The sequence below is a fragment of the Seriola lalandi genome, unplaced genomic scaffold (genome assembly GCF_002814215.2).
Source record: "Seriola lalandi dorsalis isolate HSWRI2012SDOR001 ecotype SW California unplaced genomic scaffold, Sedor1 jcf7180002049946, whole genome shotgun sequence".
Classification (NCBI taxonomy): Eukaryota; Metazoa; Chordata; class Actinopteri; order Carangiformes; family Carangidae; genus Seriola; species Seriola lalandi.
In genome coordinates, this window is record NW_019520499.1 from 1 (window position 1) to 17,404 (window position 17,404).

General features: G+C 40.7%; 2 protein-coding genes across 22 annotated transcripts in view; one reads left to right on the forward strand and one right to left on the reverse strand.

The window, feature by feature from the left end:
* The first annotated feature begins 2,662 nt into the window (after window positions 1-2,662).
* nme3 (NME/NM23 nucleoside diphosphate kinase 3) lies at window positions 2,663-6,146 on the forward strand. Of its 2 annotated transcripts, none has more exons than XM_023398869.2 (5): window positions 2,663-2,774; window positions 3,885-4,015; window positions 4,134-4,235; window positions 4,331-4,443; window positions 4,968-6,146. In XM_023398869.2, exons 1-5 carry the CDS (start codon window positions 2,729-2,731, stop codon window positions 5,083-5,085), a joined length of 510 nt encoding a protein of 169 aa, XP_023254637.1. In that variant the 5' UTR covers window positions 2,663-2,728; the 3' UTR covers window positions 5,086-6,146. The 2 variants fall into 2 exon arrangements, with proteins under 2 accessions (XP_023254637.1, XP_023254636.1); XM_023398868.2 differs by lacking the exon at window positions 2,663-2,774 and adding an exon at window positions 3,171-3,299.
* A 70-nt stretch (window positions 6,147-6,216) lies between these two features.
* The window catches only part of mapk8ip3 (mitogen-activated protein kinase 8 interacting protein 3), a 28,190-nt gene continuing 17,002 nt past the window's right edge, over window positions 6,217-17,404 (reverse strand). For 8 of the 20 annotated variants that reach the window (XM_023398859.2, XM_023398852.2, XM_023398858.2 and 5 more), the window contains 17 exons: window positions 16,825-16,984; window positions 15,543-15,593; window positions 14,300-14,389; window positions 13,625-13,780; window positions 13,208-13,373; window positions 12,869-13,066; window positions 12,588-12,771; window positions 12,294-12,413; window positions 11,962-12,042; window positions 11,788-11,855; window positions 11,426-11,574; window positions 11,160-11,331; window positions 10,887-11,000; window positions 10,026-10,064; window positions 9,292-9,471; window positions 8,732-8,878; window positions 6,217-7,617 (listed from right to left, as the gene is read on the reverse strand). In XM_023398859.2, the coding sequence (XP_023254627.1) occupies window positions 7,493-7,617; window positions 8,732-8,878; window positions 9,292-9,471; window positions 10,026-10,064; window positions 10,887-11,000; window positions 11,160-11,331; window positions 11,426-11,574; window positions 11,788-11,855; window positions 11,962-12,042; window positions 12,294-12,413; window positions 12,588-12,771; window positions 12,869-13,066; window positions 13,208-13,373; window positions 13,625-13,780; window positions 14,300-14,389; window positions 15,543-15,593; window positions 16,825-16,984 (2,200 nt within the window). In that variant the 3' untranslated portion in view covers window positions 6,217-7,492. The remainder of the gene's footprint in view (window positions 7,618-8,731; window positions 8,879-9,291; window positions 9,472-10,025; window positions 10,065-10,886; window positions 11,001-11,159; window positions 11,332-11,425; window positions 11,575-11,787; window positions 11,856-11,961; window positions 12,043-12,293; window positions 12,414-12,587; window positions 12,772-12,868; window positions 13,067-13,207; window positions 13,374-13,624; window positions 13,781-14,299; window positions 14,390-15,542; window positions 15,594-16,824; window positions 16,985-17,404) is intronic. The other 12 variants (XM_087171852.1, XM_023398861.2, XM_087171851.1 and 9 more) reach the window with 7 other exon arrangements.

Sequence of the window (17,404 nt, forward strand, 5' to 3'; positions counted from 1 at the left end):
ATACTATGACTTTTTAATGCCTTACTACACTATGACATTTTTATGCCTTATTATACTATGACTTTTTTTATACCTTACTATACTATGACATTTTTATGCCTTCTTATACTATGACTTTTTATGCCTTACCATACTATGACAATTTTATGCTTTACGATACTATTTGTTTTTATGCCTTACCCTAATGTCTTTTTATATCTTACTATACTGTGACATTTTTGTGCCTTATTATACTATGATATTTTTATACCGTAATATAGTATGACTTTTTATGCTTTCCTATACTATGTGGTTTTAGGCTTTACTATACTATACTTTTTTATGCCTTATTATACTATGACATTTTTATGCCTTACTATACCATGACGTTTTCATGCCTTACTATACTATGACTTTTTATGACTTACTATACGATGACGTTTTCATGCCTTACTATACTATGACTTTTTTATGCCTTATTATACTATGACATTTTTATGCCTTATTATACTATGACTTTTTAATGCCATACTATACTATGACATTTTTATGCCTTATTATACTATGACTTTTTTTTATACCTTACTATACTATGACGTTTTATATGACTTACTATACCATGACGTTTTCATGCCTTACTATACTATGACTTTTTATGCCTTACCATACTATGACAATTTTATGCTTTACGATACTATTTGTTTTTATGCCTTACCCTAATGTCTTTTTATATCTTACTATACTGTGACATTTTTGTGCCTTATTATACTATGATATTTTTATACCGTAATATAGTATGACTTTTTATGCTTTCCTATACTATGTGGTTTTAGGCTTTACTATACTATACTTTTTTATGCCTTACTATAGTATGACATTTTTATGCCTTACTAAAGTATTACTTTATATATCTTACCATAGTATGACTTTATTTATGCCTTACTATACTATGACTTTTTATATGACTTACTATACCATGACGTTTTCATGCCTTACTATACTATGGCTTTTTAATGCCTTATTATACTATGACTTTTTAATGCCTTACTATACTATGACATTTTTATGCCTTACTATACTATGACATTTTTATGCCTTATTATACTATGACTTTTTTATAACTCACTATACTATGACTTTTTTATGCCTTCTTATACTTTGACTTTTTATGACTTACTATACCATGACGTTTTCATGCCTTACTATACTATGACTTTTTTATGCCTTATTATACTATGACTTTTTAATACCTTACTATACTATGACATTTTCATGCCTTATTATACTATGACTTTTTATGCCTTACTATACTATGACTTTTTATGTCTTACTATACTATGACAATTTTATGCCTTACTATATTATGATTTTTTTATACCTTACTATACTTTGACATTTTTATTTCTCACTATACTATGACTTTTTTATGCCTTACTATACTATGACTTTTATGTGACTCACAATACTATGACTTTTTTATGCTTTATTATACTATGACTTTTTATTCCTTACTATACTATGATATTTTTATGCCTTACTATAGTATTACTTTTTTATACCTTACTATACTATGACATTTTTATGCCTTACTATACTATGACTTTTTTATGACTCACTATACTCTGACTTTTTAATGCCTTACCATACTGACTTTTTATGCTTTACCATACTATGTGGTTTTTAGCTTGACCTTACTATGACTTGTTATGCCTTACTATACTATGACTTTTTATGGCTTAATCTACTACAACTTTTTTATGCCTCACAATACTATGACTTTTTATGCCTATAACATTTTTAAAAAAATTAAAAATCTGTATGTATGTATGTATATTATTTTCTTAATAATTTTTTATTAAATTTAAACATGCATATCTTTCATATTTACATATATAATATGAAGATATACTGACAGGCTTTGGGATGGATATATAATAATGTAACATATGATTAAAATATAAACAGACGTACTAAAATACATGTTTCTTTTAGCTAGACATATATGTCAATATATGATATTGTTCCAATTTTAACAGATTTCATATGCAATTCTTACATATATATAGGCTATACTTTAAATACATATATGATTTTACTTCACGTGTACATATATTTCATATATGGAAATTCAACACGTACATATATTACAGTTGCCCATGGGCATTCCTGAATGTAAATTCAGATCTTATATGTTAATAACGTTAATAATAATGTTAATAATAACAATAATAATAATAATGATGATGATAATGTTGACGGCATTAAAAAGCCAATCTCTTTTTTTGCGTCCCTACCAACGTTGAGACCAATCCTACGCCCATGTATCTGTCAGTAACCGGTTCAATTAATCAACTAATCATTTCAGCTCTACAGCACAGGTTTATTGCTTGCAAATAATTTAACTGTCAGTGGGAGGTGAGTAAGGATCCAGGACCCCCTAGAAGAACTTTGCTGCACAGGATAAAAATGTGTCATCGCTTGAGTGAACTACATCATACAATGACTAAGCAAACTTTTTTTTAAAAAACTCATTATCACTTAATTTTTGCTAATTTTATTTTACCATGTCTAGGGTTTGTCTCTTCTCATCGTTAATAAGCTTCCATAACTTGTATTGGGATTGGCTGGGAACACCCGCGTGCCCGAGTTCAGCGGAGCATTCCTTAACAACGTGCGTGTTTACGTATGTGCGTCCTCCTTGCCCTGCTCCTTCCCAGAGAGTGTGCTCGTGCTCCGTCCACCGGCGACAATGATCTGCCTGTTTCTGTCCATATTTGCTAACATCTTTCAGTCAGGTTGGTGTTATATCTGTTTACAGCTCATCAGTCACTCAGCGGCTCTTCAGTGTGATTTTCACAACGGTTAATGTGCTCACAGTTTCCACCATGTGAGAGCGGGAGCCGCACACTCACCGGGCAGACGCCTCGGCTAGCTGCTACAGAGGAAGCAACAATGGAGGCATGAAACCTTCACAAACTTTCCTAGAGTCTTTGTAACTAATGTTATGAGTCGCACGTACGTGTGAGGTGTGACTAACAACATCCAAACTGCGTTTTAGTTACAGGTGATACTGAGAGACGTGATAGCATGCAGGTTTCGTGGCACAAATACTAACTCCCGTCCTTGGGTGGCTGAAACTACAGCTAGCTACTAATCTAGCAGCAGTGTAGTCAATATGTCCTATTAATAGCTCAAGTGGCGTCTGTGAGCGCTGACATGCTGCAGGAGGGGCAATGCAATGGGCCTGAAAAAAAGGTCACAGCGAGATCTACATAAACTTGAGGATTTGGTGGTTAAACATGCACGGATCGGAGAATCTGGTGAGACATACAACAGGCAAAGATTAAACGAGATGTAGCCAACTGGGACTGTGAGGTTTGTTGCAGAAATTGCTGTCAAAAAATGCAAGTTTCAGGGCGTTTTCCCAGCTGAACCCTTGCAATAGTATGTGTGTCTTCCACAGGTCTGTGAAAGTAACATTTGTGAATTAATTAGTGGCTTGTAAAACTAACAAATATCAGGTAATCTCTGGAGATGCATGTAGTTCAAACCATTTGAGGGTATTTGTATGTGGATCCTCAGGGTGCACAGGAAACTGGTAAACACTGGCTGTCTTTGAACATGGATTATACCCTTATAAATGCACAAATAAATACAGCTGTCACTAATGTCTGAGTTGTCATCGACCACACAGAACTTATTTGTGTCAGCTGTAGGTTCATTTCAACGCTTTTGCATTTTTCTTCCTCACTATCCCCTGTATTAATGACATTAGTGAGCTCCTTCACTGCCGATACCAAGGTGCATGCATGTTCTAGGTTGTGTGTGGTGTGGTGGCCCATTGCAGTTCAAACACAGTCTGTTTTTTCCCCTTCATTTTTGACTTATGTTAACTCTGGTTCTAGGGTGGACAGGGGTGAATGAACGCACCTTCATTGCTGTAAAACCTGATGGCGTGCAGCGGAAACTGGTGGGAGAAATTGTGCGTCGCTTTGAGAAGAAAGGATTTAAGCTGGTGGGCCTCAAACTTATTCAGGTATGTGGGATGTAGGTCTTTTATTTCCCCTAAAAACATTCTCCCTGAATGGTTTAATTCCCTGAATTATTTAGGCTAGTGTAATAATCTTTAAATTGAATATGTGTCTGTCTATCAGGCATCGGAGGACCTTCTAAGGGAACATTACTGGGACCTGAGGAGTAAACCCTTTTTCAGTGGACTGATAACCTACATGAGCTCAGGACCAGTTGTTGCAATGGTGAGACAACATGAATGTTTTGTGAAGCTGTGGTGCCACCACTCCTTGGTGATATTGTCCTTTGTGCTGCAGTCATGTACACTTCTGTGTTTCAGGTGTGGCAGGGTCTGGACGTGGTTAAGACTGCACGTAAGATGTTGGGAGAGACCAACCCTTCAGACTCGCTGCCGGGAACTATCCGGGGAGATTACTGTGTGGAAGTAGGCAGGTAAGCTCACCGGGGAGATTTATATTTTATGACATGAACAGTCACAGTTGACTGCATCCTTGACAATATGCACATCTGCATATAATCTGATTGGTTGGTCATTACAGCTACAAACTGACCAATCAGAACATGGCTATACATCCACGGTTAAAAAGGTCAAGGTCAAGGTGACCTCACAAAATACATTTTGACCTTGTGAACACAATATATCGGGAACTCCTCCTCAAGGGAATCCCCCTCAAATTTGGTACAAATGCTCACTTGGATTCAAGGATGAACTGATTAGATTTCAGTGGTCAAAGGTCAAGGTCATTGTAACCGCACAAAATATATTTTAGCTAAAACCCAGGAAGTCACGCAGCAATTATGAGTTTTACTCAATGGTTAATACTTTATGTGAATCTTGAGAAACAGGAACATAACCTGAAGCTAGTCTGAGTGGCAGAGGCGTACAACCAGGTGATAATTCTAGTTTCTGTCTGTCTGCGTGTCCTGATCCTTTCTGTGTTGGCTCTGCGTGGCAGGAATGTGATCCACGGCAGCGACTCTGTGGTGAGCGCCCAGAAGGAAATCTCTCTGTGGTTTCGTCAGAACGAGCTTCAATGCTGGGAGGACAGCAGCAGCCACTGGATCTACAACTGATGGTCTAAAAATCCAGTCTCCACATCTTCCTCTAGGTAAACCAGTGGTTTTTTTCATGTTAGTCTCATTACAAGATGGATCACATCATACCTCAGAGGAATATTTTGGCTTTATTAGCTTGTAGCCACATGAGATACCGTGTCATTGCTGCCTTGCTGGATCTCTCGCTCCTCCTTTTTTCATACGTTTAAATTTGTATCTAGAAGCAGAAGTATTTCAGAGGTGAAATGATTTTACGAAGCAAAAATGCACTAAATGGGCAATAACTTGACAGTGTTGGCTTCTGTTACAGTTTTCATTGTAGTTTTTGTTTAGTCCAGAACACTAGCTCATGTTTACAGTTTGAAGCAATAAGCTTGGATTTGAAGCAATAAAAGGTCAGGATTCATAAGGTTTCATTCAAAGGTACAGGAAACTTCCACATCAAATCGCCTCTGTGCCAGTGATGACTATGGCTGGATGACTCAATTAAATACAAATACGATAAAATGCTGAATGTCATAATGTTCTGTAAAAACACTTCTGGCCATTATTCAAAGCCATAACACTGAACAGAAGGGGAGATAGTGACCATATTTCCTGCAGTTTAACTGGTCTGCAGAGGCATAAAACAGCAAGGCAGTGATTCTAAGGTCAAAAATTTGCCAAATGTGCACATTTTTTCTGTAATAGTCCTTGCAGTGAAAACCCCCAAACATGGGAGCAGTTGATAAACATTAAACAACACCACTATTGCCTTTTTGCACGATGATTTTCAGTTTCCTGTACCTTTTTTAAAAAATTCAAATCCTGTAAGGGTGTAAAACCAGATCACGTCACTTGAAACTACTTGAATACAGTTGTGGATGTAAGTTTTAAAATATGATGCCTAATAGCTTTCCTGCTTTTAATATGGTTTTGTAATTTCATCATGTCAGACTCAGTGAACAAATATCTTGTTTTATAAAAAATGTGATTTTTCCATCACCCAGCTGGTCACGTTCATGCTTTTGTAAAACACCTGCAATGATGCCGAGTGGATTGTATTGGAATCGTCAAAAACAATAAATCTGATCTTGAAATCCTTTTTTAATATGCTGTTTATTATGTTTCAGTGTCTTGCAAAGTGAGAGACATGCACCACACGTCAACTTAAGTTTCAGCACACAAATATGTTTAATATTTAATCCACACAGATAGAGATCAATGCATGAATTTCCATACTGAACAAAGAGGATGGGCTTCAGTGTGTCTGGAGATTTACAATAATGCCTGTACACATACTGACAACACGCCACCGTTCACCTGCTTTACACCAAACCGTCCGATCGACAGCCAGTCAGATGAGAGAAATGAGTTTCGGACCGAACTACTGACAAGTTAAACTCGAACCCTCAACCTCGCTCACATGATTTACACATGTTGACATGTTCTGACCTCACCGAACTGAGTCCTCTGACCTTTGATTCACATCAGGCTGCTGCACGTACACCAGATATTTCCTCTCACTTTGAGGTCAGTAACCACACTGATGCAAAATGTCCTTAACCAGGACATTTTAAAATAGAGGCAAGATGGGGGGGTGCAAAATATTTGGGGTACCAACCCAAAGAACCCAGACTTTCAAGCTGAATTTGACATGTAGTAATTTAAACTTTCCACTTGTTCCATGTTGACTTATTTTCACTTACCCTCAAAATTTCCACAACAGCGTTAACCATCTGCTACAAGCTGAAAGCCAAAACAGCATTTCTGCGTGGTGTCATAGCACCTGACATCTGCATCCACAAACTCCCAATATCTTAATATCTGTGAACAATCAGGGTCCATGTCATGCCATAAATAGTTATGGATTGCTGATTGGCTGTTAGAAAAATCTGATAAATATCTGGTGCAAATGCAAGTCAGTGTTGTCATTCACTTTTTTTTTTGGTACAAGTGTTGCATGTTGGGGCTCTGGGCTTTGCTTTAAGACAAGGTGGAGGCTTCACAGATGACGAACTAAATGGAGGAAGAGGGGGAGTAACTGTGGGGCAGATGCAGGACAGTTGAGGTAAATATAGGAGAAGATACAGTGTGCTTACAGGGTGAATATAAGATCGATACAGAGGAGGGAGGTAGTTATGAGGCTGGGTTACAAGGCTCATGAAGATAGTTACAATGCCCTGGGTGGGACAGACAGGATGGCAGGCAGATTACTAGATCAGAGGAGGTACTTACAAGGCATTAAAGTTACAAGGTGACGGGGCAGGAGGGGATATAATAGTTATAAGGGACGATACACGGCTTGGAGGGTCATTTTAGAGCCAAGGGGGAACTTTTACTTGACCAGGGATAATTACAAGGTTTAGGTGGCTGGAAGCTTTTGGGTGCAGGAGGAAGAGGTTTCTTTAAGGAGGTGGGTGGGGCATTAAAGCAGATCCAGGTGTCACTCAGGCACGTAAGACACCTGCCAGACGATGATGTGGCTCCGCTCAGCTTTGCACAATGCAGGTTTCATTTGCGAAGCCCCACCGCTCTCTCCTTCCTCTGTCTCATCGTCTTCTCCGTCCCCTGAGGAAAAATAAACAATAAAAACAATCAAGAACTGAAGAGCCATGCTGAATTTCCACAGTGAAAAGATACTAAATGTAATTGTGCTGATAATGTTAACAAAATATGAGAGATTATTTATTTCTCTATTTATTTACGTATTAGTTTCAACATTTCAACATAAAGACATTACATCTGTATTAAATATTAAACAAGAAATTATTTAATATATTTATTTAAAGAAAAATTTAAAATCGTATCACAATTCTATCACGAGAATGGTGTTAGTGTAAGCTGTGTAAAATTACCAAACTGCATAATTTAGTTCCATTTTACATAAAACATTGACATCAGGACTGGTGATATTAAAAACACTACTGTAAAATTTGATTATTTTATTCTGAATATTTTTTATAGGAAGTCTTAGTATGGTGTTTTGGCTGTGGAGATAACAGTTGAACTTGGTGGAGTTAGAATCAGTGTTGGCTGACCTCCAGTGGTCAAGAAAAACCTAATGATTGTAAATAGACTCATATCAACTGTGAAAGTAACACACGGCAGAGGAGTGTATCATGAGTGCTCACTGCACAGTGAACCTTGTAATAATGAGTTATAAATAGGGAAATTAACACTATGGCTGTGTCTGAATTTACTCCCTATTTACCACACACCACATTTACTTTTCGAGTGTCTGCATTCAGAGTGGGTAAATCTGCTACACAGAAAGTTGTTTACATGGCATGGACGTTCTGCCAAAAATCCCATAATGCACTGCTCCTCATTTTAGGGATGTGAAAATTACCGCTGTCAGTGATGACGATGATGATGATTACTAAATGTCTGAAATCCCCACATACTGCTTCCTACTGAGTAAACTACTGCATGTCCATTATATAGGGAGCAGTGAATGAATGAAGAAGGGGGAGATTTCATATACAACTTGTGTTTACAAAGACAAATAAAGATAAATATTTATTTACTTCATTTATATCTTGTACCCCTTAAAAAATATCTACATGCAACATATAATTTAAATATTTTTTTTCAATTCAGTCATAGCTCTGCTGTTGTGTCACACACTTACACCTAATGCATGTGTGTGGTGTCAGCTTGATATGCAGGTGTGGCTGCTCACCTATACGGAAGTCAATGTAGCCCTCTCCTCCACTCAGCACCAGCACGTTGTGAACACTCTGGGCCTCCGTCTCTGGGGGCGCTGTGGAGCCCTGCCCCTCTGATGGACTGTCCAGCACGCTGCCGTTTAGGGTGGCCAGAACATTGCCTGTCACAAACACATGAGGGGAGCGTAGTCAGTTATAGACATGCGTGTGTGAGTGAATGCAAATACCCTAATAAAAAAGAATAATAAACAATGTCTAATTTGACTAAATGTACTGATTAATCATTCTTCATAAAGTCCATGAACAGAATTTTATCTATTTTCTTCAGCTGAACCTAATGATATTTACATTGTAATGCAGGATTGTAAAAGGTATTTTACAAAGCACCTTTCGGTCTTTTTTGAGACAACTTTAGAGGACATTCGTCTGTTTGGCATAAGACAGATGTTACCTACTTTAAATCTGGAGGCAAATTCCTGTGTGTGAATCAGACATGGCTAATAGGGAGTTTCAAAAAAATACACTGGATTCAGAACCAAAGCAATGAACATGAGTGTGTTATCAGCAGACTGACAGACGTTGTGAGTACCGGGTACAGAGACGAAGAACTTGACAGCATCTCGGTGTCCATGAAAACAGAGCTGGGCCTGTGCCATGGAGCAGTAGGGGATGAAGCTGCCGCTGCTCTTCTCAGAGCCGTCGTCACCGTACACGTGGATTACTCCGCCGGAGGATGTCGGAGACACCTTATTGGCTGAGGGGGAAGGAGTCCAGGAGTGAGAAACTGACCAACCGGCAATGTTTACTGGCAAATCATACGCGGTGGCATGACACAGGCAAAAAAAATAAATATTCCCAGGAAAAACACCCATAATACCCAACAACCAAAAATGAAAAAGGTTTTTAGAGTAACTCAAAGTTTAAAACAGCTAAAGCACCCCATTGCATGCAATGGATCTGGTACACACAAATATATCTTTTAGTCATTGATGCAATAACTCACAATAATAAATATCATGCAAAGCAACCAATGTGTAAAAGAGCTGTTCTGATATAAGTATAAAAATAAATAAAATGATTGCGCACACAATACTTTTGGTGACCATCAACTAAATAGTCACAGATATGAGAGGACTTATTCAGTTTGAGTATGTGTCCTCACTACAGAAGCTTTTAGAAACAGGTGGCTGTTGCAGCACCACAGAAGAGGTCTGCAGACATGAGTTTCAGGGAACATGAAGGTTTGACCGGGTGAAGGCGGGAAAGAAAAGATCACAGCAGCAGGAGGTCGGGAGCGCTCCCACTTACCCCTCAAACCCAGGAGCTGTCCCCGGTGAAGGACCACCGCTACAGGAGGCGGAGGAGGAAGAGGAGGAGGAGGAGGAGGAGGAGGAGGGGGAGGAGAGCAGAGGAGAGAGAGGACAGTAACAGTAATAGTTACAACCAAGACTGTGAGAAAGAGGTGAAACCACCGAGGGGGAAAGGAAAGAAAACAGAGGGTGGAAAAAAGACGAGGACATCACGGGGAGAAGAAGGAGTGAGCTAAAGAAGAACACAGATAAACAGCACTGACGTAGGAGAGAGTTTGAGTCACGGAAAACTGCAGACATCCGACTGGTCAGTTCCGGCTACCTAATGAGATTTTAGATTTGAAACAACTTGATAAGATTTGATCATGAAGTTTGCACAGTCTATGAAAGACATGTGCACCCATTAGCTAAATTTCACATTATCTACTGAATCCAAATAGTTGAGAATTTTCAAAGGCTTGGCCTGTTTGTCTCTAACTATGTTAGTGGTGCAAATTTCCATCTACACCACATGGTTCACGTGGTGTAGATGGAAACATGGTTTTATGTCTAATTTTTCACAAAACTATAACCAAAGTAATATCCAGACACACAAGCAAATGGAGTCACAAAATAACCTCTATGGCAGAGGTAACTAACACTGTCGCGAGAAGACCAATTGCATTTATCACTGTCCAAGTGGTTTGTGTGGTTTTATGTGGTGTTAGTAGAAAGACAAAGACGTTCATTTTCCCTTTTCTTCCAACCGGCCGGTAATGCTTACAGTTTGGATTTTTATTTGCAACTGAGCTCATGAACGACTTTTCCACCTGTTTTGTTATGTGGCCCTTGTTGTAAGCTGTATATACATGAAACTCACTTTCTGTCAGTGGGATGGAGATGATCACACCGTTTCCAGTTCCAACCCAAAGACGATTTCCACCAATCAAAAGTGCTGTGATTCGCACAAAAGAGAATCCCAGTTTGCCAGTTCCTGTGAATTAAAACCAGAGTGAGTGCAATTACATTGGCTGCATTAAATCCAGGATATTAAAAAAAAAAACACTGAATCTACCAGATGAAACAGTACAATAGTTGGAATCAATCATCTCTGTTAAGACAAGATTTGCCCTAAAAGAGGACGTAATCTCACCCAGCATCTTGCTGACGTATGGCTCAATGTCCACATCCTGGAGGTGCTGATGTGTATGAGCATGGTAGAGACGTAGGGTCGAGTCGAGCCGGATCGACACCCACACTCCATCACCGATCCACGCCAGCTGCCGCACCTGGCTTTCCCTGCGAGGGTGGGCGTCGAAGGACTTCTACAGTGAGGAAAAAGAATCACATCAAACTGCTGCACCATGAAAACAAAAGCTGATTGTTGGACTCGTTTGTGAGCATGGATTCATAACTCACCTCGATCTGCATGCTCTTGGGCTGGATGACGTGGATCTTGTTCTTGTAGCCGCACCACACCTTGTCGTGGACGACAGCCATGCAGCGAATGGAGTGATGAGGCCGACCGAGGTCCATTAGGTGGTAGTTTGACAAATCCCACTGGCCATCTGTTGATAGAAACAAACACAGACACAGATCTGACAACAGAGCCCGACTGCATTCATGACTACACAAAAAACACTAAAAGCTTTGCGTCTTGCTGATCAATTATGCTGTGATACAAAACAACTACAACCATCCATTTTAAACAGTTTGATGTGTATCACAGAACTCGAAACATATCACTGATTTCCTGTGGAAAACTCAAATATTTAAAATACCCTCTGATCTATGGAAAATGGCGAGGGTCCCGTCAGCGAGGGCAACCAGCACACGACCTTTCACATGCCTGCAATTGGAGAGAAAACAAAGACAGTTGGCCTCACAGAAATTCATGGAAAGACTTTCTGATTCTCGATTCCCAACTACATAAAAACAAAGCCTGCACCACTTACACCAGACTGAGCACCGAGTCTTTGAGTTTGATGGAGTGGAGACACTTCTTCCAATTTCCCACAGCCGAGTGGACATAGAGCCTTGAGGTAAAACAGAGCCAAGTTACTGCAAGTACAGTTCTCAGGCATGGCGTGACATTTATGTGTGTATATTAGATGGAAGACACAAGCACTTTTTTGGGGGTCTTTTGTGAAAAGATGTAACAATAAAAATGTACTTTAATGCGGTTACCCAGTGTAAAAACCTTGATAAAGAAATGAGTGGAATTATGTGTTTGTAGATACTGTGAAGCTGCGGCAGAAACTGTGAGCGGTTCAGCTGAGCGGCTCACCAGCCGTTCTGGGCCCCGAGCCACATGGTGGGGGCCACGCTCGTGTAATTTTTGGCCTCTTCACTTCCGTCCTCTGAATCTGGAGGCTGAGACGTTTCCTCTTTGGACTGACCTGCATTTCTGTGAGGACAGACAACATTTTTTTAATTTTCAAAATGGAGAACCTGGACATCTTTTGGTGATGTGATAAAGGTAATAATTGTATCCCTTATCAAATGTGTACATAGGTTTATGGGGATTGAGTAATTCCTGATACCATTCCTGTCTTTACATGGACAGACCTTGACCTCTTACCTGTCAGAGGCGTCTGCGTGACGAGGCTGGGGATCGGTGAAGACGTGCTCAGTAAACGGTCCTGGAGGTCCAGATCCCATTTCTATGTGGCTGGCTGTTGACTCAGGAACCTCGGTGGCCTCTGTGGCTTCCTCAGCCGACTGTGCAGGGTGAATCTTCGCATGCATGGGGGGAGCAGTGGGGGCTAAAGCAGAACACCATTGAAATAAGTAACAGACCTATAACCTTGAGCCCTTTTCTATGATAATATAAAGATGCAGGAGTCTTCTCGATGTGCTCACCTTGACCTTTGTCCATTATGGGGGTGTCGGTGCGTGAGGAGCAGTTGCTACGAGCAACGCTGCAGTTGGTGGCGCAGCCTACGAGAGTGATACCAGCTAACATGCCCTCCACACCACCAGTGTCCTCGCCTCCCCCTGCACCTCCATCCCCTGGATCCAACACGATCTCTCCTGCTGGGTAGTCGCTCTCACTGGCAGCTGAACGACCACATAAACAAAAAGGGAAAAGAAGGAAAACCATCAATTGAGTCACAACGCAACTGAAAGTGCAAAAAAAATAAATAAAAATCGTATGTAAAAATGCTTCTCTGGGGCTTGGAGGTGCACTCTCTGTCTTACCTGGCACACTGGAGATGCAGAGCACGTGGGCATTGCAGACGTTGAACTGGTCGACCAGTGAGCCCGGCTGGTTGGCGTCGATGATGACCACCTTGCTGGCAGAGTGGGTGCTGGTGAGTATCCACACTCGACTGCTCATGGTGTCTGTCTCTTGGAGCTCCTTTGACTGGGACAGGGAGAGAGGGAGAGAGAGAGAGAGAGAGAGAGAGAGAGAGAGGAGGCAGCATTTATTACGACACAATGACAGCTAACTGAAAAAGGATAGACATGGTTCATCTGTTAAAAAAAAACAAACAAACAACGTAAAGTCCTTGATATTTCTGTGTCGTTTCATGTGTGAACTACACTTTGCTAATAATATAATTCAAAATCCGAAACTGTGTGTCGGTCACTTTGAAGCAGTGATCGTCAGTTTACCTTCCTCTTCTCTGGGGAGGTGTGGCTGTTCTTCTTCTCAACTCCGTCTTCCTCAGCATGCAGGGGGTCGCTGCTGCCGGACAGCGCTTTGGCTGGTAGCGACTCCTGGCTGCTGGCCCTCCATCCTGTCAGGTCCACTCCTGCTGCACACCACAGCTACAAACCCATGCAAACACAGATTCAAAAACGGATATAGGATGGAACTGGCCACACACAAAAGCTGCTTCCCCACAGTGTCTTCATAAAAAGTTATTATAACTTTGGTTCAGGTATTTAGACTATGCCTTGTTCTAACCTAGTCTGAGATGTTGTCCCCACCTTGAGTCTTACTACCTGGTTCCTCCCCTCCTGGCCCACTCCCATCTTTCTTCCACCCTCTGATCTTCTCCTTGTGCTCACCCCTTTTTGGGACACACTTTTAATGTCACCCTAAAATATCCCACCTGACCCTCTGGTTGTCCCAACTGTCCCCAAAGTGCTCTCTGATCAACCTACACCACCGTCCCTTGGAGCATCTGTGCAGACTGTTGTCCTGGCTCAATACAGCTCCCACCAACTGACACGATGGCAGCACGTGGTAAAGAAAGAAACGCTACAGACACATGCAACGCTGCAGAGAGTTGGGTGTGGACTTGTGACTTGTCAGCCTCCATATTTCCCCCCTTTATATCTCACCTTCCTGTTGGGGTCCTTCTCTACCAGAGGGCGACAGTACACAGGGACGGGAACATTCTTCATGCGGTTATCCTCTTTTTCATTGGTGGTCTAAAAGCAGAGGTAATGAGAGGTCAGGAGACAAGAAAAGTTGTGAATTATTGTCTGGTTCCCTCAGTACATCTCCAATGTTACTGGGCACTGATGAAAACAAAGAACATTCAGTGTTTGTCTATGTACTGTATACATGTACAGTACATACACCGCAGGCAATAAAAGGAAAACTCCACTGATGTCACCGATCTGCGATGTTGTGCTCACTCATCTTAACTTTTGTTTCAGTTTCCTGTATTTTCCCACAAGGCCACTGGACCATCCACAGAGAACTTAGACATAATACGAGAGGATGGAGAGTGTAAAAGAGTGTCATGTCACCTCTGTACAGAATACTGTCTATGATGGATTTATTGCTCCAGTGCATAATGGTTCAAAATGGTGCTTTCAGAAAGAATCCTTCACTGTTTGATCGTGGCACCAAAATGTGATTTTTTTTTGGCAATTAAACTCCATTGTAGCTGCACTTTAAATGTGCTGATGCAATGTAACATCATCAGAGGTAACCACAGGAATGCAAGGTAGCCATCACTGATCATATGTCAATTCATGCTTTATGTTAAAACCACTATGTGGAAGACTTCAACAATTCCTCGCTTTAGAGGCATCTGGTGTTGGTCAGTAGGCTGAGAGCAGCAACACATGCATGACTGCACCAAGTATTTTAGAGTGGATTTTTCCTTTAAGAACATCACCAAAGTCAAAGCAGGACTAAGTAAGTGTTGACGACATCAATGTGTATGTAGGGCAGGTTGAGACAGACAGAGGTTAAAAGTTAAAAGGTTGAAAAAACACTGGCAGTGTTTAGGAGTTTATTTGAGAGATGCAGTCATAAGGTGTGTGTTTGTGTGTGTGTGTGTGTGTGTGTGTGTGTTTGTAAGTGACATTTGTTTGTGTTGTATGAAAGACAGGGATGCTGACTCATACCATGCTTCAAATGAGCAATTTCCCCTCAATTTTCATGCATTTTCAGAGATTGTTTCATGGCAAACTTTGCCGTACTTTAGTTAAAAATTTTGTGGTCATTATGTAGATATGTATTCAGTTATTTGTCTGTCTATCTGCTATCTAGGGGTTAGGGTTTTAGGGAGAAGGTCAAAAGGAGAGGAACCGTAAAGGCGCATGCTGGCACTCTGTCGGTCTCACTTGCCTGTTGTCTCTTCAGCGGGCTGTCCTGAGCGCTGTCCGTCTGACCACCAGTCTGTGGGAGACCAGAGTTAGAGCCACCTGCCTACCAACACACTCTGCCCTCTGGCCTTTGAGCTGCACGACGTCAGCCCCTGATTCTGGCAGTTAAAGTTGAAGCTGCACTTCGATGTTATTAGGTCATGTTTATGCTTGATACCAAAATGGAAAAGACTGAGAGCTTTTACTATTCTTACCGAGACTCGAGATATTTTCCTCATCTTGAATAAATACCATAAAAGGCCAAAACCAGCAATGACTTTATCCAACTAATACAGTTTGTCTGTGCAGACAAAGCCTCATATATCTCCAAGCACCAAATTTGTATTAATCCACAGCTGAAAATAGTTCCAAACAAATGCACTATTTCCTCCAGATAAAGTATTTTTTTGCTTACTGAGCCTTAAAGAAAATCAAACAATATGTTGGAAAGTACTGAGAGACTGAGGACTAACTCATTACTGGTTTTGGTCTTTTCGTGGGTTTTGCCAACAAAGAGAAAAACACAGAACAGCAGCATCCGTATCCTTTAACAGGACTACATAGGAGGTTTCGCAGGATTTTTAAATTGATGAAAATCAACAACTCTTCTTACACATGGTATCTATACTCTGTTAGTAATATATCAAATAAACCAATTTCTATCTGGGAGCTAGTAAATCATTCAAAAATCTTATGTTTTTATTTTGGTGAAACTTGGATGCAAAGGATGCAAACATCTGCTCCTTTAATTTGACCATCACAAGGGGAGTATAGACATGACCCAGCAGGCACAGTCAGAACAATCTTCATGGTTTAATTCTGCTTGCTGGTCCTTACAGCCTGGGCCAAACAAAAACAGCAGGCCGCATTAATCAGCAGTCTGATGGGAGAGCTGACTCACAGTCACTTTCAGCTGTCATATCAATTATTTAATAATGGACCTTGGGAAAGCACTTAGACACTTGGTAAGTAAAAATCTTCTTCTCTGTCTTCTCACGACATAAACAGCAGAAGACAATAAAAGGCCACAGACTCACAGAGAAGAGTTGTTACTTGCTAGGATAATTACAGTCTAAGTATTTACGATTATTTCACAAGGAATTTCACCTCCCTGATCTGTCAGTAACCCAAAAAACTGGTGGGATATTCTCCCCATGTGAACTGAGTTGTCTGTGTCTTTTTGTCGTGTTCAAAAACCACCCCACTTGGTGAAAAACCCCTCCAGGTTTCTCACCATGTGGGGTGGTTTATGTGTGTGTATGTACCTGTTTGAAGCGAGATGGCACACTCCAGCCGCAGGCCTGCATGATGCCATCATCGCGGCGCATGTGCTCGCGGACCTGCCGGTACTGTTCCCGCCGTTGCTCTCGGCGGGCCAGAAGTGCCGAGTCACTGAGGAGAGACGCAACACCGTTACTGGCCAGTCTGGAAGCAACAGGAGGGGAGGGAGGGAAGAGAGAAAAGCGAAGCGTTAGCAGCCTGGCCAGCCAGCAGCAAAAAAGCTAGAAAGATGTGAGAGGATGAAGAGGAGAGGAGGAAAATAAAGCAACAGCAGTAGTTAAACTGAGCTTTATTCTAGCTCAAGCCAAGCAACTGTTGTATCACACTAAACACAGGAGAAGATTTTTAGTACTTTTGGCATTAGTGCAAGAAAGAAGTAATAAAACATACAGTTTGTGTTGTACATGTGTGTTGTATTCATGTATGTTTGTGAGAGAGATCTTAAAAGACAAGAATGGGACAATACAAGAATTAACTTTCTCAGTTCAATCACAAGTAAGTGTGTCATGATGTTAGAGGTCACGTTCACTCTTATCACCTAAAATTAAACATTTTAATGTGCAG